At 51.1% G+C, this 18386-nt stretch overlaps 1 protein-coding gene across 1 annotated transcript in view; it reads left to right on the forward strand.

Moving 5' to 3' along the window:
* The window catches only part of OTOF (otoferlin), a 112723-nt gene that overhangs the window by 11828 nt on the left and 82509 nt on the right, over positions 1-18386 (forward strand). The window contains exon 3 of the mRNA XM_065630391.1: positions 5952-6040. Within this exon, the coding sequence (XP_065486463.1) occupies positions 5952-6040 (89 nt within the window). The remainder of the gene's footprint in view (positions 1-5951; positions 6041-18386) is intronic.

An 18386-nucleotide genomic window follows, 5' to 3' on the forward strand; every position in this document is an offset into this window, starting at 1 on the left:
TCCCCCAGGGCTGGTTTTTTCCTGGTGTGTCCCCTGGGGTATGAGAGGGTGGCAGGGGCTCCTCCGGCCATCCCACCGTAACACAAACCCCCTTCACACCAGTGGATGGTAGCTCAGGATTTTGTTCTTATGTTTCCGTTGTTCCCTTCAGCCTTAAATGTCATCTGGTTGCCTGTTCTCACCTCTTTGTTGGGTGTTTCATGCTTGTCTTTTCTCCCACGACCACGTTGCCCGTACCTTTCTCTACAAAAATGAGAAGAACAATTTCATAGGATCGCAGGACCACAGGATGATTTGGGTTGAAGGGACCGTTAAATCTCCCCCAGTGCCCCCCTGCCATGAGCAGGGACATCTGCACCAGCTCCGGTTGCTCAGAGCCCCGTCCAGCCTGGCCTGGGATGTCTCCAGGGATGGTTCAGCCACCACCTCTCTGGCCAACCTGGGCCAGGCTCTCACCACCCTCAGGGGCACCAATTCCTTATATCCAGCCTGAATCTCCCTCCTTTAGTTTCAAACCATCACCCCTTGATCTGTCACTATGGGTCCTCCTAAAAAGTCTGTACCCAAGTTTCTAGGCAGATCACAGAGAGGAATAAAATAGGTTTGTGGCTCATACTATCACTTTAATAGGGATGTAGGACTGGGATTGTGCCGCAGCTGGAGGAATTCCTGATGGATATGAGATCACCAGTCCCACGGGATCACCTGTGGAAAGCCAGGAGGGTGGGAAAACTTGAGGGTCAATGTCCACCACGGTGATGCATGAGCGACCATCTGACTTGGAAGGAGACGGAAAACCTCACAGGTGGCACATTGGGGATAAGCCACTGTCCACACCCAGCATCCCTTGAATGTGTCCCTGGGTAGATGTGAAGTCAGGGTTTGTCATTATTTGCCTTGTTTCTCAGCTGGCACCCACCGTGACATTGCAGGGATGGTTTGCAAAACGCTTGGATGTTGATCTCTCTGTAAAAATGGGCTGAAAGGCTGAGTGGAGCTGCTGCCAGGGGAGGAGGGACAGATGGGTCACAGAATCACAGAATCATGCTCTCAGGTGTCCTCTCAGAGACCTTCCAGCCTCATTCCCTCGGCTTCTTCGACACCCTGGGCCATCAGACTGTGTCATTGCATCCGATAAATGCAAAGTCTGTGGCTTTCACCCTGCAATCCAACTCGGGCGCTCGTGCTGAAGCTCGGTGGCCATCGCAAGCTTTTCTGTGGACACAAGCCACGTTTTAGCAGCCACCTCCTGCCGCAGGAGCCCTCTGCCATGGTCACGGCCATGGAGAAAGATGGTGAAGAGCAGCCGTGAAGTGCAGCCCCAAGGTGGGACTATCCCAGGAGAGCCTGCGAGGACAGAGGGGTCACTTCTGTGTGTGTCACATCTGGGGAGCACTTTAGGGCTGGGGGTGCGTCCGTCCCCGACGCTGCTGGTTTTAGTGGTTTGGTGGAAAGCGGCGTGGGAAGGCAGGTGTGGGGGTCCCTGCAGGCACTGAATTACTCGGTGGCACATTTGTGTTGGCTTCCCAGCTCCACACTGGAGCACAAGTGTGATGGGAGCGGCTGAGGGAGCTGGGGGTCCAGCTGGAGAACAGGAGCTGAGGGGAGACCTTCTGATCTCTGACCTGCCTGAAAGGAGCTTGGAGCCAGGGGGGGTCGGGCTCTGCTCCCCAGGAACAAGCGCCAGGAGCAGAGGAAACGGCCTCAGGTTGCGCCAGGGGAGGTTGAGGTTGGATGTGGGGAACAATTTCTTCCCCAAAGGGCTGTGGGGCATTGGAACAGGCTGCCCAGGGCAGTGCTGGAGTCACCATCCCTGGAGGGGTTGGACAGACGGACATGAGGTTCTCAGGACATGGGGCAGTGCCAGGGCTGGGTTATGGTTGGACTCCGTGATCTTAAAGGTCTTTCCCAACCAAATCTCTTGATTCCATGATCCCATACTGCACGGTATTGCCCTTCAGCCCAGCACTCTGGATTGGTCACAGCCAGTAGTCCCTCAGGGCCAGTTATAAATTAACTGAGCAAACTTCAGCTCCAAAAGCCTTTTTACATGCAGGGCAGGTCCCTGCGAGGACGCCGAGGGAAGGAAAACCTGCCTGCAGAGAATTGCGAACGCGAAGCGGCTCCCGGGTGACCTGCGGCTTCGGCGCCAGGCAGGAATTTGCAGAGAGAAGGTGCCCTGGCAGAGATTTTATCGGGGTCTCTAATCACCTTTCTGGAGGTTCACAGCCCAGGCTGGGACGTTGCTTTGCCCTCTGTGTTGCAAAGGGAGCTCTGGCTTCAGCCCCAGGGCAGTTCCCCTGGTGCATCTCCACAGGCAGCAAGGAGCAACCTCTAAAAAACCAAATAAAACAATTCAGGGGGCACCCGAGCTTGGTGGGAGAACCCAAGGCAAAGGGCAGGGAGCTGACAGCCATAAATGCAAAGCGGAAATACAGTGCAAATGTTTATCGGTCAAGGCAATCAGCTGTGGAAGGCACTTCTCTGAGAGTGTCATTAAATGTTGTTGCTTGAATTCTGGGAGGTCTTTTTTTCCCTTTTTCCCTGTTGAAAATATATTCTGGCTGAGCTACAACACACATCTGTGTTTAATTTAGGAGCCTTTGAGTGAAACGTGAAAATCCATGGACTGGGTTGTTTAAGAGGTCAGGCTGAGCAACTGTGATAATCCTTCCTAGGCTTAAAAAATAATACTACTACTAATAAAAATATCTATATTTGGAGAGAAATGGTATCACCCGGTCCCTTTGAGCTGTTTTTTTTCTGCAGAGGCTGAGGTGGCTGTAACTCGGAGAGATAAGCACAGCAACTTGCATTTTCCTTGTGCAGGCGGGCTGACCCGCCACGGGCACACCTGCACCCGCAAGGTGCTCGAGGTGCTCTGGGTGCTCCAGGTCCACCACCCAGCTCTGCAAAATACTCAAAATCACACGGCATTCAGAGGAGCTGACAGCAGCCTCGCAGGGAGCAATGCCCGGGGATTCACTAGTGCACGGGACAGTGTGTTTGTCAAATGAAAAGAGGGAAAAATAAATTTGTGAAGCTCACGGCTGGGTGCCACAAGGGCAGAAAGAGTGTGACCCCCTCCCAAATGTGAGCCGTGGCTCGGCTGGTACCCGGGACGTGCCAGAGTTTCTCCAGTGCTGGAGAGCCCAGACGAGGGCTGTTTGGGTACACAGGTAACTTGCAAGTGGAGGAATCCCAGCCCTGATTCTTAAGCCCCAAACTGAGATCATCTGCTCTGGATTCTGTCCCGAGCAATTCAGCTAAATCCAGGGGACCTGCAGCAGAATTCAGATCGGAGCCCCTTTCTGAAGCCGATAAGAAAGATGGGGACAGACTTTTGAGCAGGGCCTGTTGCAGTAGGACAAGGAGTGATGGTTTTAAACCGAAGGAGGGAGATTCAGGCCGGACATGAGGAAGAAATTGTTTGTGCTGAGGGTGGTGAGAGCCTGGCCCAGGTTGGCCAGAGAGGTGGTGGCTGAAGCATCCCTGGAGACATCCCAGGCCAGGCTGGACGGGGCTCTGAGCAACCTGAGCTGGTGCAGATGTCCCTGCTCATGGCAGGGGGGCACTGGGGGAGCTTTAATGGTCCCTTCAACACAAACCATCCTGTGATTCTGTAAGCCCAGCCCTGAGAAACCAGGACTACACCACGGAGGTGAAAATGTCTCCCTGTGTTTCATTCCCCAGGATTTTGGGCAAAACTCCAAGTTCTTTAAGCAAATTGCATGAGTGGCTCTAGACAGGAGGGTCCCTGCGGCACTGGGGCTGTATGAACACGTGTGCGGGGGATGCTCGGGGGATGAGGGCTCGGCACAGAGCGCAGCAGACGGGACCGTGCTCCTCCACGCTGTGCATCCCCTCTCGGCCCCCGGGGTTTGCTGCGGCAGCAGCGGATGGGCTGCGGCGTGAACATCCCCAGACGAGCTCCTTGGCGCAGAAATCTGTCAGCAAGGCTGTTCAGGGGGGTCCTGGGAGTCTTTCTAGGCCACCACACTTTCCAAGTGACTTTATAGAATCACAGAATCATTTTGGTTGGAAGAGACCCTTAAAATCATCGAGTCCAACCATAACCTCAATCCAACACTAAACCGTGTCCCTAAGATCCTCATCTGTACATCTTTTAAGCACCTCCAGGTGTTTGTCTGTTATTTTGCTTCCTGACAAACCTCTAGCCAAGGTGGGGGTGCGACACATCATTATTTCTATACCTTACCTTGATAGCCACACCTGAGCTCTGGGATCTGCCCATTGGAGAGGACCTAATTGTAGAGCAGGACGTCCCTGTGCTGGGTGTGTACCCGGAGAGCAAGGGGTGGCCTCTGTCCTCCACCCTGCAGCCCCAGGATGGGCAACAGCGACATACCCCAATGTCTTTCTGACTGCTTGTTCCAGTTTCTCCCCAAAATTTGGGGAGAAACAAACAGAGAATGGTATTTCCGAGGAAGGAAAAAAAAACCCAAACCAAACCAAGACCTGGCTGTGTCCAGGTCTATAAGAGCTCTGCTGGGTTTTCAGGAGGTGCTTCCAGACTTCTTGAAGCTCCCAGTCCATGTCAGAGGTGTGTGAGCAGAAAAGAGCCTGTACCTGGACCATGGATTAGGCTTCTGTGGGGATAGCGGAGAGGTTTGGGTTTGTTTCGTGCTGGCCAAGGCTGTGGCCAGAGGGATCAAAGCTGGGGCTCTGCTGGGGTGGTGAGATGCAGAGACGGCAGGTATCAGGAAGGACCAGGAGGATCCTTTCAGTGCTTGAACAGGGATGAAAGGGGGATTATAAGAAAGATGGGGACAGACTTTTGAGCAGGGCCTGTTGTGATAGGACAAGGAGTGATGGTTTTAAACTAAAGGAGGGAGATTCAGGCCGGACATGAGGAAGAAATGGTTTACACCGAGGGCTCTCCATGGTGGGGATGTAACCAAAGTAGATGCAGCTGCAGAACGGGGAGTGAGGCTGGACCATAAGCAAAACGCTGCCACTACCATGGAGCCATTTCTAGTTTTCTTCTATATTTCAGGATTTTGTTCATTTGCTTCCTTGACTCACTGCAGAAAACTTAAAAGGGGGAAAAAATAGCTTAAAAATGAGTGTTGGCATCTTTCTGAAGAGTCACTAATTTCTTCCTGTGAAGTTGCTTGATAAGCGCTTTCCTTTCCAGACCTTGAATGCGGTGCTGCCTCTCCTGGCAGCGACGCGGGGCTCAGCGCCCGCTCCTCATCCGGGGCATCACGTCCCCCTCCCGCAATGCACCCAGAGCAGCCTGGCCAGGGCTGCGCTTGGCTTCGGGGGCCACCAGTGATGACCCGCGACTTGGAAAACTGGAGGCAGCTCGGGTGGTTTAGCCTGGTAGACTGATTTCTTACCTTGGGAAGATAAAAAAAACCCCACAAATGGAAGTTTTTATATATATAATGTGTTTATATGTATACTAAAAGGGGCAGAGAAGAAAGATGAGGACAGACTTTTGAGCAGGACCTGCTGTGATAGGACAAGGGGTGATGGTTTTAAACTAAAGGAGGGAGATTCAGGCCAGACATGAGGAAGAAATTGTTTGTGCTGAGGGTGGTGAGAGCCTGGCCCAGGTTGGCCAGAGAGGTGGTGGCTGAAGCATCCCTGGAGACATCCCAGGCCAGGCTGGACGGGGCTCTGAGCAACCTGAGCTGGTGCCGATGTCCCTGCTCATGGCAGGGGGGCACTGGGGGAGCTGGGGAGGGCCCTTCAACCCAAAGTAGTCTATGATTCTATGATTTATATTATCTAACTATCTAGAAAATATTTGGCACTGAGTCAGAATCTTAGTGAGGCCCCTGTAAAATGGTCCTGCCCACCTTTTTCCTGGGGAAAAGGCATCATTTGCCTCTTTTCCATGGTGATCTCAGCTCCATCCTCATCACCTCTGCAGCAGCTCCCTGAACCAAGCCTGACATCTCCCTCCTGTCCTTTCTCTGCAGACTTTCCGCTGGCCGGTGGCGAGCAACATCGACGGCAATGAGATCCTGGAGATCCAGGTCTTCAACTACAGCAAAGTCTTCACCAACAGGTGAGCCCATGGTCTGTCCTTCCCTCCCACCAACCCAACAGGTCCTGTCCCATGGGAAGAGGGAGCTCCTGCTTGTGCTGGAGCCACGTCCCGGTTGGGTTGGAGAGTGGAGGGTGAGGAGGAGGTTGGTGATGGCTCCTGGGAAGGGCAGAGAAGCTCGGATGCAATGGTACAGCTCAGCGAGCGAGGCTGGTGACCACCAGCAGCGGGATGGTGGTCAGCACCATGTCTACACCATGGTTTTCCTTGGTTCAATACGATTTCCATGTGTCTAAGAGAAACTGAAAGATTTTGGTTAATTACCAAGGTGGAATTTGATCCCTATACTAGTCCGCAGCTTCTGCAAATTCTGCCAGTGTTTATTTGACTTATTCTTGTAATTTTTTCTCACATGGATACTGTTGTGGTTGCTAGGATTTAAGTATTATGTGCAATGCTATGATCATTTTTAAAGGTTTCTTACAGTCTAAGTTTTACCCCCACGTTAGTAATGAGCATGAAAGAAGGAAAAGTTTGTCTGCTCCTTCTGTCAGCCTTAGGCTATTTCCTACATTTCTCCATGCTGTCCTTGCAAAAATATGGGAGCATTTCACAAAGAACTCGAGTGACATATGTGACTTGTCCTACAGAACATTTACACTGACACTAAAGAGGGGAAAGGAGAAAAAGAGCCAAGAAAGGGCTCTTGCTTTAGGTTGGACTTTGCACTGACATTTTTGCCCTGAAATCCAGTGTTTTCCCCAGCTGGAGCTCAGCAGGGTCTCCTGAGCATCTCCCAGGCACGTGTTGGTGCAAAAACTTGCTTCAGAGCCCCAAAAAACGAGGAGACAGGCAGATGGCATGCAGGGCAGGCATGCTAAATATACATGTTGGGAAAAAAAAAACCCAACCAACAAAAACCAAACCACAAACACAACAAAAAACCCAAACAAACTGAGAAAAGAAAAATCCCGACCTTTGTCTTGCTCCTTTGTCTTGCTTTTAAGTAGGAGCTTGAGTAGAGAAGGAGAGTTGAAAAAAGCTGCTTGATTCAGTTGTTCTTTGGGAGGAGGGAGGCCAGGAGCCCCCGGAGGGTCCCGGCCCAGGTGGGTGTGTTGGGTGGGAAGGGGTGGCAGATACAGGCAGGAGAGGTCCGGGGCTCGTGGGGACATCTCGGCTCTGCCGCAGGATCCATATGCAGTACGAGCCACTTGGGTTGTGTTCAGACACCTCCTATGGGCACCTGCGTTGAGATAGTGCAGCTGTGGTGGTCAATAAGTTCATGAGTGATGTGCCCGTGGAGTAGGAGATCTGAATTGTCTCTGCATCCCTGAAGCGTCCCAGGGTCCGTGTGAGAAGGGGCTCGGAGGGGCTGCGGGCAGCGGATGGGCGATGGGAGCCCGAGACGGACAGATGGAGACCTGGAGATCCACCACCATCCCCTGCCAGTGCCACATCCAGCCCCTGGAACCCGCTCTTAGAATCACAGAATCATTTTGGTTGGAAAAGCCCCTCAAGATCATCGAGTCCCACCGTTCCCCACCCCGGCACTGCCCCATGTCCTGAGAACCTCATGTCCGTCTGTCCAACCCCTCCAGGGATGGTGACTCCAGCACTGCCCTGGGCAGCCTGTTCCAATGCCCCACAGCCCCTTCCGGGAAGAAATTCTTCCTAATTTTTCCTCATATCCAATCTGAACCTTCCATCTTCAAGCTGTATCCATGACAGCAGCCGTTTCCCTTGTCTGGATGCTCCTTCCATGCTTTCCTTCACGTTCTGCTGCCCTGGATGCTGCCAGGCATTTGCACAGGCTGAATGCACCCAGCAGCTGGACGACGTGAAGGGACAGAGCATCCCTCCATCCACGATGGCTTGGAGCTTCAGGTCTTCATTACCCAGCAGAAGGGAACACAAACGTGCCAACTGAATCAGAAGCTTTTTGCTCTAACAAACAGTGCATCAGGACGTACCCAATTTACCTCCTGGACAGCAATTCTGTGTGCTCTGCATGCAAAGAAACAATCACTTCTCTCTCTGTCTTAAAATCTGAAAAAAAATCCACTTGAAAGACGCAATGAAATGCAGAAAGTGGTGTTTCTGTGCCTGGAAATGAAGGACTGTCACTGTTCCTCCGTGGACCTGGGAATTGGACAGGCCAAGCCAGACCAGCAGGTTGCACTGCTCAGAGGCTGAGGCGGGGATCACCTGGGTAGTTCTTTCCACCTTCCAGGTGACCAGAGTCTCTTAGAAATTTCCAAAAAGCCAACACAAAATCCAGCCAGTTCAGCCAAATTGCTGAAGGCAGCTCAGGTGGTTTAGCCTTGTAGACTGATTTCTTGCCTTGGGAAGCAAAAAAACCCACAAATCAAAGTTGATATATATATAGTAAAATGTGTTTATATACATAATAAAAGGGGTCAATAAGAAAGATGAGGACAGACTTTTGAGCAGGGCCTGTTGCGATAGGACAAGGGGTGATGGTTTTCAACTAAAAGAGAGGAGATTCAGACTAGATCTAAGAAATTGTTTGTGCTGAGGGTGGTGAGAGCCTGTCCCAGGTTGGCCAGAGAGGTGGTGGCTGAAGCATCCCTGGAGACATCCCAGGCCAGGCTGGACGGGGCTCTGAGCAACCTGAGCTGGTGCAGATGTCCCTGCCCATGGCAGGGGGGCACTGGGGGAGCTTTAATGGTCCCTTCAACACAAACCATCCTGTGATTTGATGACCTGCGGTGAGCAGGACTCTAGTTCCAGCTCCCCATGAGATCTGGCTTCTTCCACCAATTTATTTCCCCCTTGGCACAAAGAAAACCCCACATGTTGTGGTGCTTGTCCCAGGGACTCAGGAGCCCGAGCTGGGGCAGTTGGGCTCCCTCGTTGTGTCCACAGCGCACGAAACCCAGAGCATCTCTGTCCGGCTGTTCTCTGCCCTCAAAAGCTCTTGCACATTTGCAGTCACAGCGCCTCTCAGTCTTGTTTTCGAGAAGGCCATTCTCGGCGCCTCTCATGGCGCAGTGGTTTTTACCATCTCGAATTGCCTTTGCAGCTCTTTATCCCCCCAATGTTCAACTTTCTGCTCTGCATCTCCCCAGGTCTGCACACTTGAAACAGAGAAATAAACTGAACAGCAGTGTCAATTCTACTGTTAAGTGGCATTCTTCATTTTGTCAGTGCTGGAGAGCTCTTCGGATCACCCTCCATGAGTGCTCCAAAGACTGGATGCTCTTGCGTTGCTTATATTCACATCATTATTACATATGCATTACAATTTTTGAAAATTTTGACATACATGTATACTAAGAAATAATTGATGATGTTAGTTGTAATTGTTTAGTTTCTTACTTACAATACATCTATTAATTATGAGTTAAATATAAGCTAAGCACTCTGCTTCTAAACAATGTATCACTTCATCTTCTGTGTCCTCTTGTCATGCAGAAGGATCTAAAACTTGAAAAATATCCTCTTGTTTTGCAGGTGGTCAGAAAGCGTTTATCACGTCAATTGGTTAATGATGGGTACGTCTTTTGTAACTTAATCACAGTATACATTAATTTAGCAGCTTCTCTTCACACTGAGGGTGAAACACATCTCCCTTCTCCCCCACCCTCCTCCATTCCTCCAGTTATGGATTAACCGGTTGTTTATTCCCCGAGCTGGGCAGCCGGTGCACCGAACGCTCCGGAGCTGGTGTGTTCATTGGAATCTGCTCCGCGTTCTCCCAACCCAGGTGTGGATGCTGCTGTTTGGCGGTGGTTTTGGCATGTGAGTGCCCTTTTTGTTCGGCCCAGGCGCAACGCAAGGTCCCTGCTGCCCTGCCTCCCCCCGGCTGGCTGCTCTGTCAGTCTTCACATCAGTTGAAAATTTGATTGTAAGTTATTTTTATGTCCCAGTCACCCATGTAGCAGTCATGGGCTTAATAGAAAAATTGCACCGTGGCACTCTCATTCACAGCTGATTCCCAGCTGATGACCTATTTTTAGTTTCTCTACTAATCTGCACTCGTTAGTGTGCAGTGCTGACAGCAGGCAGCGCCCAACCAAATATTTCTACAAACCTGCTCCTTTCATGCAGTTACCAAGCAAACTGACTCCAAAGAAGCAAATTGAGTTTCTTTTGACAGGCTTTATCTCCTCATAAACCTGCCTGGGATGTCGTTGATTACACACCTGTTTTTAATTGCTCATTCATTGAATCCTGTATAAACTCCCCTATTTCCCCAGGCTCCTGCCGGGTCAGCCCGGCTCCCTCCGCTCACCCTGGATGAACCCTGGGATGTGCTGGGGTTTCTCTGTTGTTCCAGCTTTGTTAAATATTGATATCAGCGGACCAGAGGCTGCTGGTTCTTTTTCAATGATTACCCACAAACTACCAACAGAAATATTTATCCAGCGTGTTTGCATAGTTATGGGCTGGAATAGGAGCTGCTGCTCTTCTTCCTGGGGTGCATTTGCCTTGAAATCATAGGATAATCTAATCATAGAATGGTTTGTGTTGAAGGGACCATTAAAGCTCCCCCAGTGCCCCCCCTGCCATGGGCAGGGACATCTGCACCAGCTCAGGTTGCTCAGAGCCCCGTCCAGCCTGGCCTGGGATGTCTCCAGGGATGGTTCAGCCACCACCTCTCTGGGAACCTGGGCCAGGCTCTCACCACCCTCAGCGTACAACATTTTTTCTTCATATCTAGTCTGAATCTCCTCTCTTTTAGTTTAAAACCATCACCCCTTGTCCTATCACAACAGGCCCTGCTAAAAGTCTGACCCCATCTTTCTCATGGGCCCCTTTTAAGCACGTAAGTGCAGAGCTCGCCCTCCCCAGCAGCCAGACCCCAGTCTGGGATCCTCTTGCCCAGATGTGGGACACAGCTGGACCAGCCCCACTTCAGAGCAGCATCAGCACTGGAGCCTCCAGCACCTCCCTGCAGAGGCTTCCCAGAGTTTAATTACCTGTTCCATCTCTCTGTGCTAAATTAAACAGCCCTTCAGGTTGGAAACAATTTCCTCACACTGGCATTTACAGAGAGTGGCGGAACGTGTCCGTGGCAGCGTGCACCCAGCCTGTCCCTTGGCAAATATGAGAGCCGGCACAGTCTGCTCTTGGTGGGGAAGTTCCTTTTCCCTGGGTTTCCTGCAGCAGAGACCCAGGCCTGGATTCTTGAAATTCTTCTGAAATAAATCACTTATTTGCTAGATACAGCCTAGAGCAGCTTGACCTGGTGCCTCCTGAAGAGGGACCCTCAGCAGGACAAAACTTGGACATTTCTACCCCCACAATCCAGCCCCCGGGCATCACTCCAGGCCAACCGCAAAATTAGAGTCTGGGGTCTCCCCGTTCTTCATTGAATCTCTTCATTTTCATCAGGTGGGCTGTCAATCAAAGTCCTGGCCTTCAGCTGCTATTTTGCACCTGCAGCTGGAGAAAATAAGTTCTTAGAAAGAGCCAAAACATTCTTCTGTTCGAGGCAATTCTGTGCCTTTACTTCTCTCCAGGGACGAGCTCCCCTGATCTTCCACCCATTTGAGTGTCCAGCTTCTGGAAGGATCCATGTCTCTTGTACATCCCAAGGTGTATCTTCCAGCCCTGTCTCAGACATCCCAGGACGTCTGCGCAGCAGCAGGTTCTCATGTTTAGGTGATGGAACCCCCAGTGCTGGAGAGGGGTCTGGGAGAGCTGGGAGCACCAAGACATGACCTGGCCCAGGGCTTTGGGCACGAGGATCTGAGAGCTGGCCGTGGCTGAGCATGGGCTGAAGAGGATGAAGTTCCCTGAAGCAGAAGACAACCAGGAGCCCAAAGAAGGCAACAACAGGAGAGTCTTAGTTCAACCCTATGGATAGAGAGAGTTCAAGCCTACAGATAGAGGAAAGAATACATTTCAGATCTTCAATGGCAGGAGTCAACCTGCAGAATAGACTACTCCAAGCCATAAATATAAAGGGATTATCCAGGGATTTCTGTTTTGACTGACGGCATTTCTCCTGCTGGATGAGAAATGCCCACACCAGAGTATCAGTGCCAAGACACCGGCAATGGCCCCATCCCACCCCCGGCAGCTGATCCTCCCTCAAGGGAAAGCACGGAATCCGTGGTTAAAAAAAAAAAAAAAAATAAAGCCCAGGGTCACAAGGCAGCGCTGTAAATACAGCTCATCCTTCTTGCACAGAAATGAGTTGGAGGATGGACAGACAGACAGACACCTTGGAGTGGAGTGCGGAGCAGCAGAGCCCTGGCCTGGGGTTGGAAAGCTGAGCCATGGGCTCTGTGAATAATTGATGTGTAGCTGATTAGTGCTGTTTATCAAAGCCCCAGATAAAGGCAGGACACCTGATGCAGGCCCACCCTGAATAATGGAGGGGACCGGTGTGGGAATGTGGTTCTGTGGCTCATTCACTTGCTTTTGTTTCCTGCCTCAGTGGCCATCAGCGTGCAGCTAATTAGCGGGTAAGACAATCCTTTCCTGGCCCAGCCAGGTGCCTCAGCCTCCCCACAGCAGCCGGGTGGGTGTTGGCTCCTCCTCTGAGCTGTGGGCTCTGGTGGCTTGAAGGTGCTGAGGGGTCTGGAGCATCTTTGTGATGAGGAGACGCTGAGAGAGCTGGGGCTGTTGAGCTGGAGAAGCTGAGAGGGATCTGATCAATGGGATCAATATCTCAGGGTGGGTGTCAGAGGATGGACCAGACTCTGTTCAGTGGTGCCCAACGCCAGGGTGAGGGGCAACGGGCACAGACCGAAACACAGGAGGGTCCATGTGAACATGAGGAGAAACTTCTTTGCTGGGAGGTGCCAGAGCCTGGCCCAGGCTGCCCAGAGCGGCTGTGGAGTCTCCTTCTCTGAGACATTCAAACCCCCTGGACCGACCTGTGTGATCTGCTCTGGTGACCCTGCGTGAGCAGGGGGGTTGGACTGGGGGATCTCCAGAGGTCCCTTCAACCCCAACCAGCCTGGGATGCCAGGATTCTGTGATTCTGTGGGCCTTGTCCGTGGGGCTCTGCGTGTCTGAGTGCCCAAAGGAAGGAGCAGAGAGAGTTCATGAGAACAACTCAAATGGGCCAGACCAGTGATTCCTCCAGCCCAGAAACTTTTCTCCAGCCCCTGACCAGACATGTCCAGGCTGGAAAAGTCTCCCCTCCAGCCAAGACCCATCCAAACCAACCCAGGGATGCCCTGTCCTGGTGTGGGTGGATGAGGGGCAGTGACACATGAACATCATGCCCGTGGTGCATTTACTGGTGTAGATGCAGACTGAAAATGCTCCACACAAGAGAAAGACCAATAATGATGGGTCCTATGCACCCATCCTGCAGACATGAGATGCTTCGTCTAATGCTACATATTCCATCCTGGAAAGCAGGTGGAGAAGCCAATTAACTGCTGCATGGTGGGATGACCTGGATACAAAGACAGGGTTCCTACTGGAACTCAGTTCATCTCTGTCCTTTCTCTTCTGATCCCCTGGGGAGACCTACAAAATACCTTCAAGATGGGTGAAAAGTCACAGCATGTGGTTCCACAAGGAAAGGCCCTGAGCAGGATTCGGGTGCGTGGTGATATACACTGAGGGTGGTGAGAGCCTGGCCCAGGTTGGCCAGAGAGGTGGTGGATGAAGCATCCCTGGAGACATCCCAGGCCAGGCTGGACGGGGCTCTGAGCAACCTGAGCTGGTGCAGATGTCCCTGCTCATGGCAAGCGGTTGGATTGGTCTTGGTCCAAGAGGTCAAGATGTCCACTTGGTCCCTTCCAAACCCAACCATTCTGTGATTCTTTGTGAGGTTCCAGATGTGGATTTCAGTGTGTCTGAGCAGGAGAAGACACTGCGGGACATGTATGAGTGATGTGGGAGAGAGGACTGTATGCACAGGGGAGGGTAGAGATACAAGAAGCAGATGGAGGCAGCAGCCAGGACAGCACGACATGCTGGTGGGATATCAGAGAGGATGGTTGTGTGGTCCAGCATCATCCCTGAGGCAGGAGCTCTGGTCCCTCTGCTGCTGCCATTCTGCTGGGACAGCCTGGAGAAGCCTCTTCTGGGCCATGTTTTCCCTGTGCATAAAACAAGGACACCACCAGTCAGTGGCCACATCCCTGAAGGATGAGGAAGGCTGCACAAAAACCTGAGAGCTTTTCCTTCAAGGTGGTTTGTTTTCCTCTGTGTCACCGTTTTCCTCTCCGGGGTGAGAAGCAGTAACTGGATCTGGCCAAAGGCCAAAAGTCACGTTACAAACCCGTTGTCTCCCCGCTGGCGATGGGCGATGCAGGGGTGGGGGCACAGATAACATCCCACCCCGAAAACCGATCCCCACGGGGAGGAGGCAGGAGCTGGCTCCTCTTACCTGACACAGACAAAGAGACTAATACCAAAGGCTTTTCATACCGCACTGTGCTCTCTGGGATAAAAATAGAGCTTTGTTTTGTCCTTTGTACCCCGGCTTCTCCAGCAATTAAGATCTTGGCAGAATTCATGTCTTTTGTATGAAACTGCCTCCAACCTGCAGGAACCAGGGTGCTCAGCATTTCATCCACAGAAAATAATCCACAGCAGAATTGCTGTGGAAAGAGTATAATGGAAAAATTATTGACTTGGGTGCAGCAGGTTTCCTCTCTTGTCTGAGTGCCCTCCCCAAGCAGAGAAGATTCTGGGCAGGTAGGATGTTGCAAGAGCTGCATTTTGCAAACCAGAAGGTGCCAGGGTTTCCTTGCGGTGGTGCTAGGATCGCAGCTGGGCAAACTCATCTTGCTTAAAATTTGCAGAGGTCTGATCCGCAGACCTCGGAACGTTGTTATGGATGCAGGAGGTTCAGTTCCTCAGAGCATCATCAGGGATGCAGGAGATTCAGTTGGTCAGAGCATTGTGAGTGATGCAGGAGATTCAGTTCCCTGGAGCATCGTCAGATGTGCAGGAGGTTCAGTTCCTCAGAACATCGTCAGGGATGCAGGAGGTTCAGTTCCCTGGGGCATCACCAGGGATGCAGGAGATTCAGTTCTCCCCAGTTTCTTCCCTCTCAGTGTGGAAGATCCCAGGGATACCCCGAGGTGGTGTCCAGGGCTCTGTGTCCCTGTCGCCAGACCACTGCATGAGTGATGCCTGTGGTGCGCGTGTAAAGATGCTATTTTAGTCTAGAGAACCGGGAAAAGGCAGAAAGCAATAAAATATCTTTGAAAGAAATGGAATATGCCTGTAACTCAGACAAAATGCTTACGGAAAATCATGACATGCCAGCCTCATGCTTGGATCACTTCTGTCTTGGTCCAAACCAATTTTTTAAAGTCCCTTTCTAATTTCAACAGTAAGCAAAAAAATAATATGAGAATATTTTAGCAGGATTTGGGGGCCTTCTGCACAATTTATGGTTTATGTTTGTCATTTTCTTGTGTGATTTGGGTCGCGAAACTTTATTACATGAAATCCAGACTGGGCACATCTCTTGGAGGGAATCTTACACCTGTCTTAGTACTTGGGAGCAATCCAGTAACCTTGATTATCCAAACAGCATTAAAACAAGTTTTTCCACTAATCCTTTCAGCACTGAAAACACAGAAAGTTGTGTTTCAATGTTGTTGTAGGCTGTCTTTGCAACACACTCTTGGTCATAAGAGTCTTTCGGTTTTGTGTTACTAACTGTGCAGGAGCAAAAAGGATCCAACAGAAGAGACGAAAACTCTGGAAGAACTTTTATATGAGGAACTATAAATTTAATTAGTCCTCTTCAATTCATAGCCAATAGCCACAAGGTTAGAGTGGGGAGGAAGCAGTTACTCATCATCTATTTCAGTAGGAAAACCTGGAGGACATGAAAACAAAGACAGCGAGAGGGAGGCTGAGGAGGAAGTGGATCTTCAGGTGATGCTGGGAGAGCTGGGGAAGCCCCACTAGGAGATCTGGTGGATATTGGAAGTTTACAGGTTCAAAACTGAATTTGACATCTTCATGGAAGAAAAATCTGTGTGAGCTTCTTGAACACAAAGACATCCCCTCTGGCCTTAGGAGCTCTAAGGTGGACATCTTATGGGGGCCAGAAAACTCATACTTGGGACGACAGGGTTTGATGGACTGTGGTCCTTCCTGATGTATCTGGGTTATCACCACAAATGGATTTGTCCTCCCGAGCACTCAGGCTCCCCAGTCCTCTTGATCATGGGCTGCATTCTTCATGTTTTTTCTTAAACCAACCCCCTTTTCTTCTCCAGTGTCCATTGCACTTCTTGAGCTGTGGGATTATTCACCTCAGAAGAAGGTCCTAGTCCAGCTTCTTTTCCAGTTGACACAAGATGCGTATGGTGGGGATCAGTCCAGCGAGCAGCGTCTCCTCTCACATACCCCTCCACAAAGTAGGGTTTGTGGCAGGTGCTCCAGAGCGTGAGGTTCATAAAGCCCAGCTTAGCTTCCCAGTCCTAATGACAGGCTGAGAGAGTTGGGGTGTTCAACCTGGAGAAGAGAAGCTCCGGGGAGACCTTAGTGCAGCCTTTCTGGACTTAAAAGGGGTCAAGAAGAAAGATGGGGACAGACATTTGAGCGGGGCCTGTTGTGATAGGACAAGGGGGGATGGTTTTAGACTAAAAGAGGGGAGATTCAGGCTGGACATGAGGAAGAAATTGTTTGTGCTGAGGGTGGTGAGAGCCTGGCCCAGGTTGGCCAGAGAGGTGGTGGCTGAACCATCCCTGGAGACATCCCAGGCCAGGCTGGACGGGGCTCTGAGCAACCTGAGCTGGTGCAGATGTCCCTGCTCATGGCAGGGGGGGCACTGGGGGAGCTGGGGAGGGCCCTTCAACCCAAACCATCCTGTGATTCGATGACTGGTGTCTGTGGTACACATACAGCTACCTGGTTCACAGGCAGATCATAGAATCATAGAATGTCCTGAGTTGGAAAGGACCCACAAGGATCATCCAACTCCTGTCCCTGCATAGGACAACCCCAAAATTCACACCAGGTGTCTAAGATGTGTCAGCTACCCGAAACCTTTCTCCTCCGCGAAGCCCCTTGCAATGGGATGGCTGCACCAAGCTAGTCTGAAATCTCATTAAGACTTTCTAGCATCAGCTTCCACGGAAGGTAAAAGAGAGATGGACAAGATGTGTGTGGTTCTGACCTGAGAGGCCTGGTGTCACCAGGGAAGGTAGAAGTTTCCATACCGTGTCGGAGATGCAAGCTAATCAGCCAAGATGTCTACAGAGGTATCAGCTCAGCCTTTCCGCAAGTGATACGGTGTCGTACAACTTGTCCAGTTGTGTGGGCAAGGCTGGCACGTGAAAAAGGAGCTGAAACGCTGAGCCCCGCGGGGGAGGGAAGGCTCAGAGACAGAGACGGGCAGAGTCCAGGGCGAGCTGTAAATCATCTTGTTGGGTTAATGGTTGGCCATGATGATCTTGACGGTCTCTTCCAACCAAAATGATTCAATGATTTGATGATCTTGCCTCACCAAGAGCCAGAGTAAAGCAAGGAGGGGAGAAGGCAGCTGGGCCGGCTGGCTCAACTCACGTTGGGCACGGCCAGCAAGGGATGATGGGGCTTGTGTGGTGTGGAGGAGGAGGTTTGAGCCTTTTCTTTAATTTATGACCTCCTGAGGCAGGCTGGATGTTTGGCTCCTAAGGGAAATGGTAAAATACTTTGCTGGCTTGCAATCTGCTTGCTTTTTGTGCTGCCGGAAATTCAGATCCTCTGCCTGGAGGTCTGGAGGGGTTTGTATTTGGTGCTTTCAGCAGGAGACCTTTCTTTGGACTGATCCCCACCAAACTCATTTTGCATCACCAGAAAAACCCATTTCATGGAGATCTCCGGCAGCAACAGGACAATTCCCCCTGCCCAGCTTTGCCTGCCTGTAACCTGGGCATTGGGTTTAGGTCAGCAGAGAAAGACCAGAACCTTCCATGACAATTTTATCCCCAGCTCAGATACATCTGAGGCATCTGGGACTGATTTCCCTTGGGCTGGGACAGAACTTGTGTTTGAGGTCAGGGACTGATGGTGAACTGCAGGACATCTACCAGTAGGTGGGATGGACCCCAGGGAGAGAGGATAACGAGCAAAAAAAAGAGTGCATTTTAGACCCTGATGATTTTGAGCTGAGTCAGGGCTTTTTGCTTTTTGAGGTTTTGTTTGGCTTTGTTTAACGGATTTTCGGTTGTTGAGCAAATTCTATTTTGGAGAAAGGGAGTCTTTGAAGATTCCTCAGCTTTATATTTAAGTCTTAAAAGCACACAGAGCATAGGTGGGCTTCCCCAAAACACCTGTCCTGACACCATTTTTTTTACGTCTAGGGTAGCTTTAAAATGATCAGTTGGTGGGATCTTGAGCCCAGAGTTCTCCATGGAGAAGGCTTGCGCAGCAGAGCCACACCAAGCGGTCCAGCCCTGGTCCCCGCCCAAGGGCGATGTGG

The sequence above is a fragment of the Caloenas nicobarica genome, chromosome 3 (assembly GCF_036013445.1).
Source record: "Caloenas nicobarica isolate bCalNic1 chromosome 3, bCalNic1.hap1, whole genome shotgun sequence".
Classification (NCBI taxonomy): domain Eukaryota; kingdom Metazoa; phylum Chordata; class Aves; order Columbiformes; family Columbidae; genus Caloenas; species Caloenas nicobarica.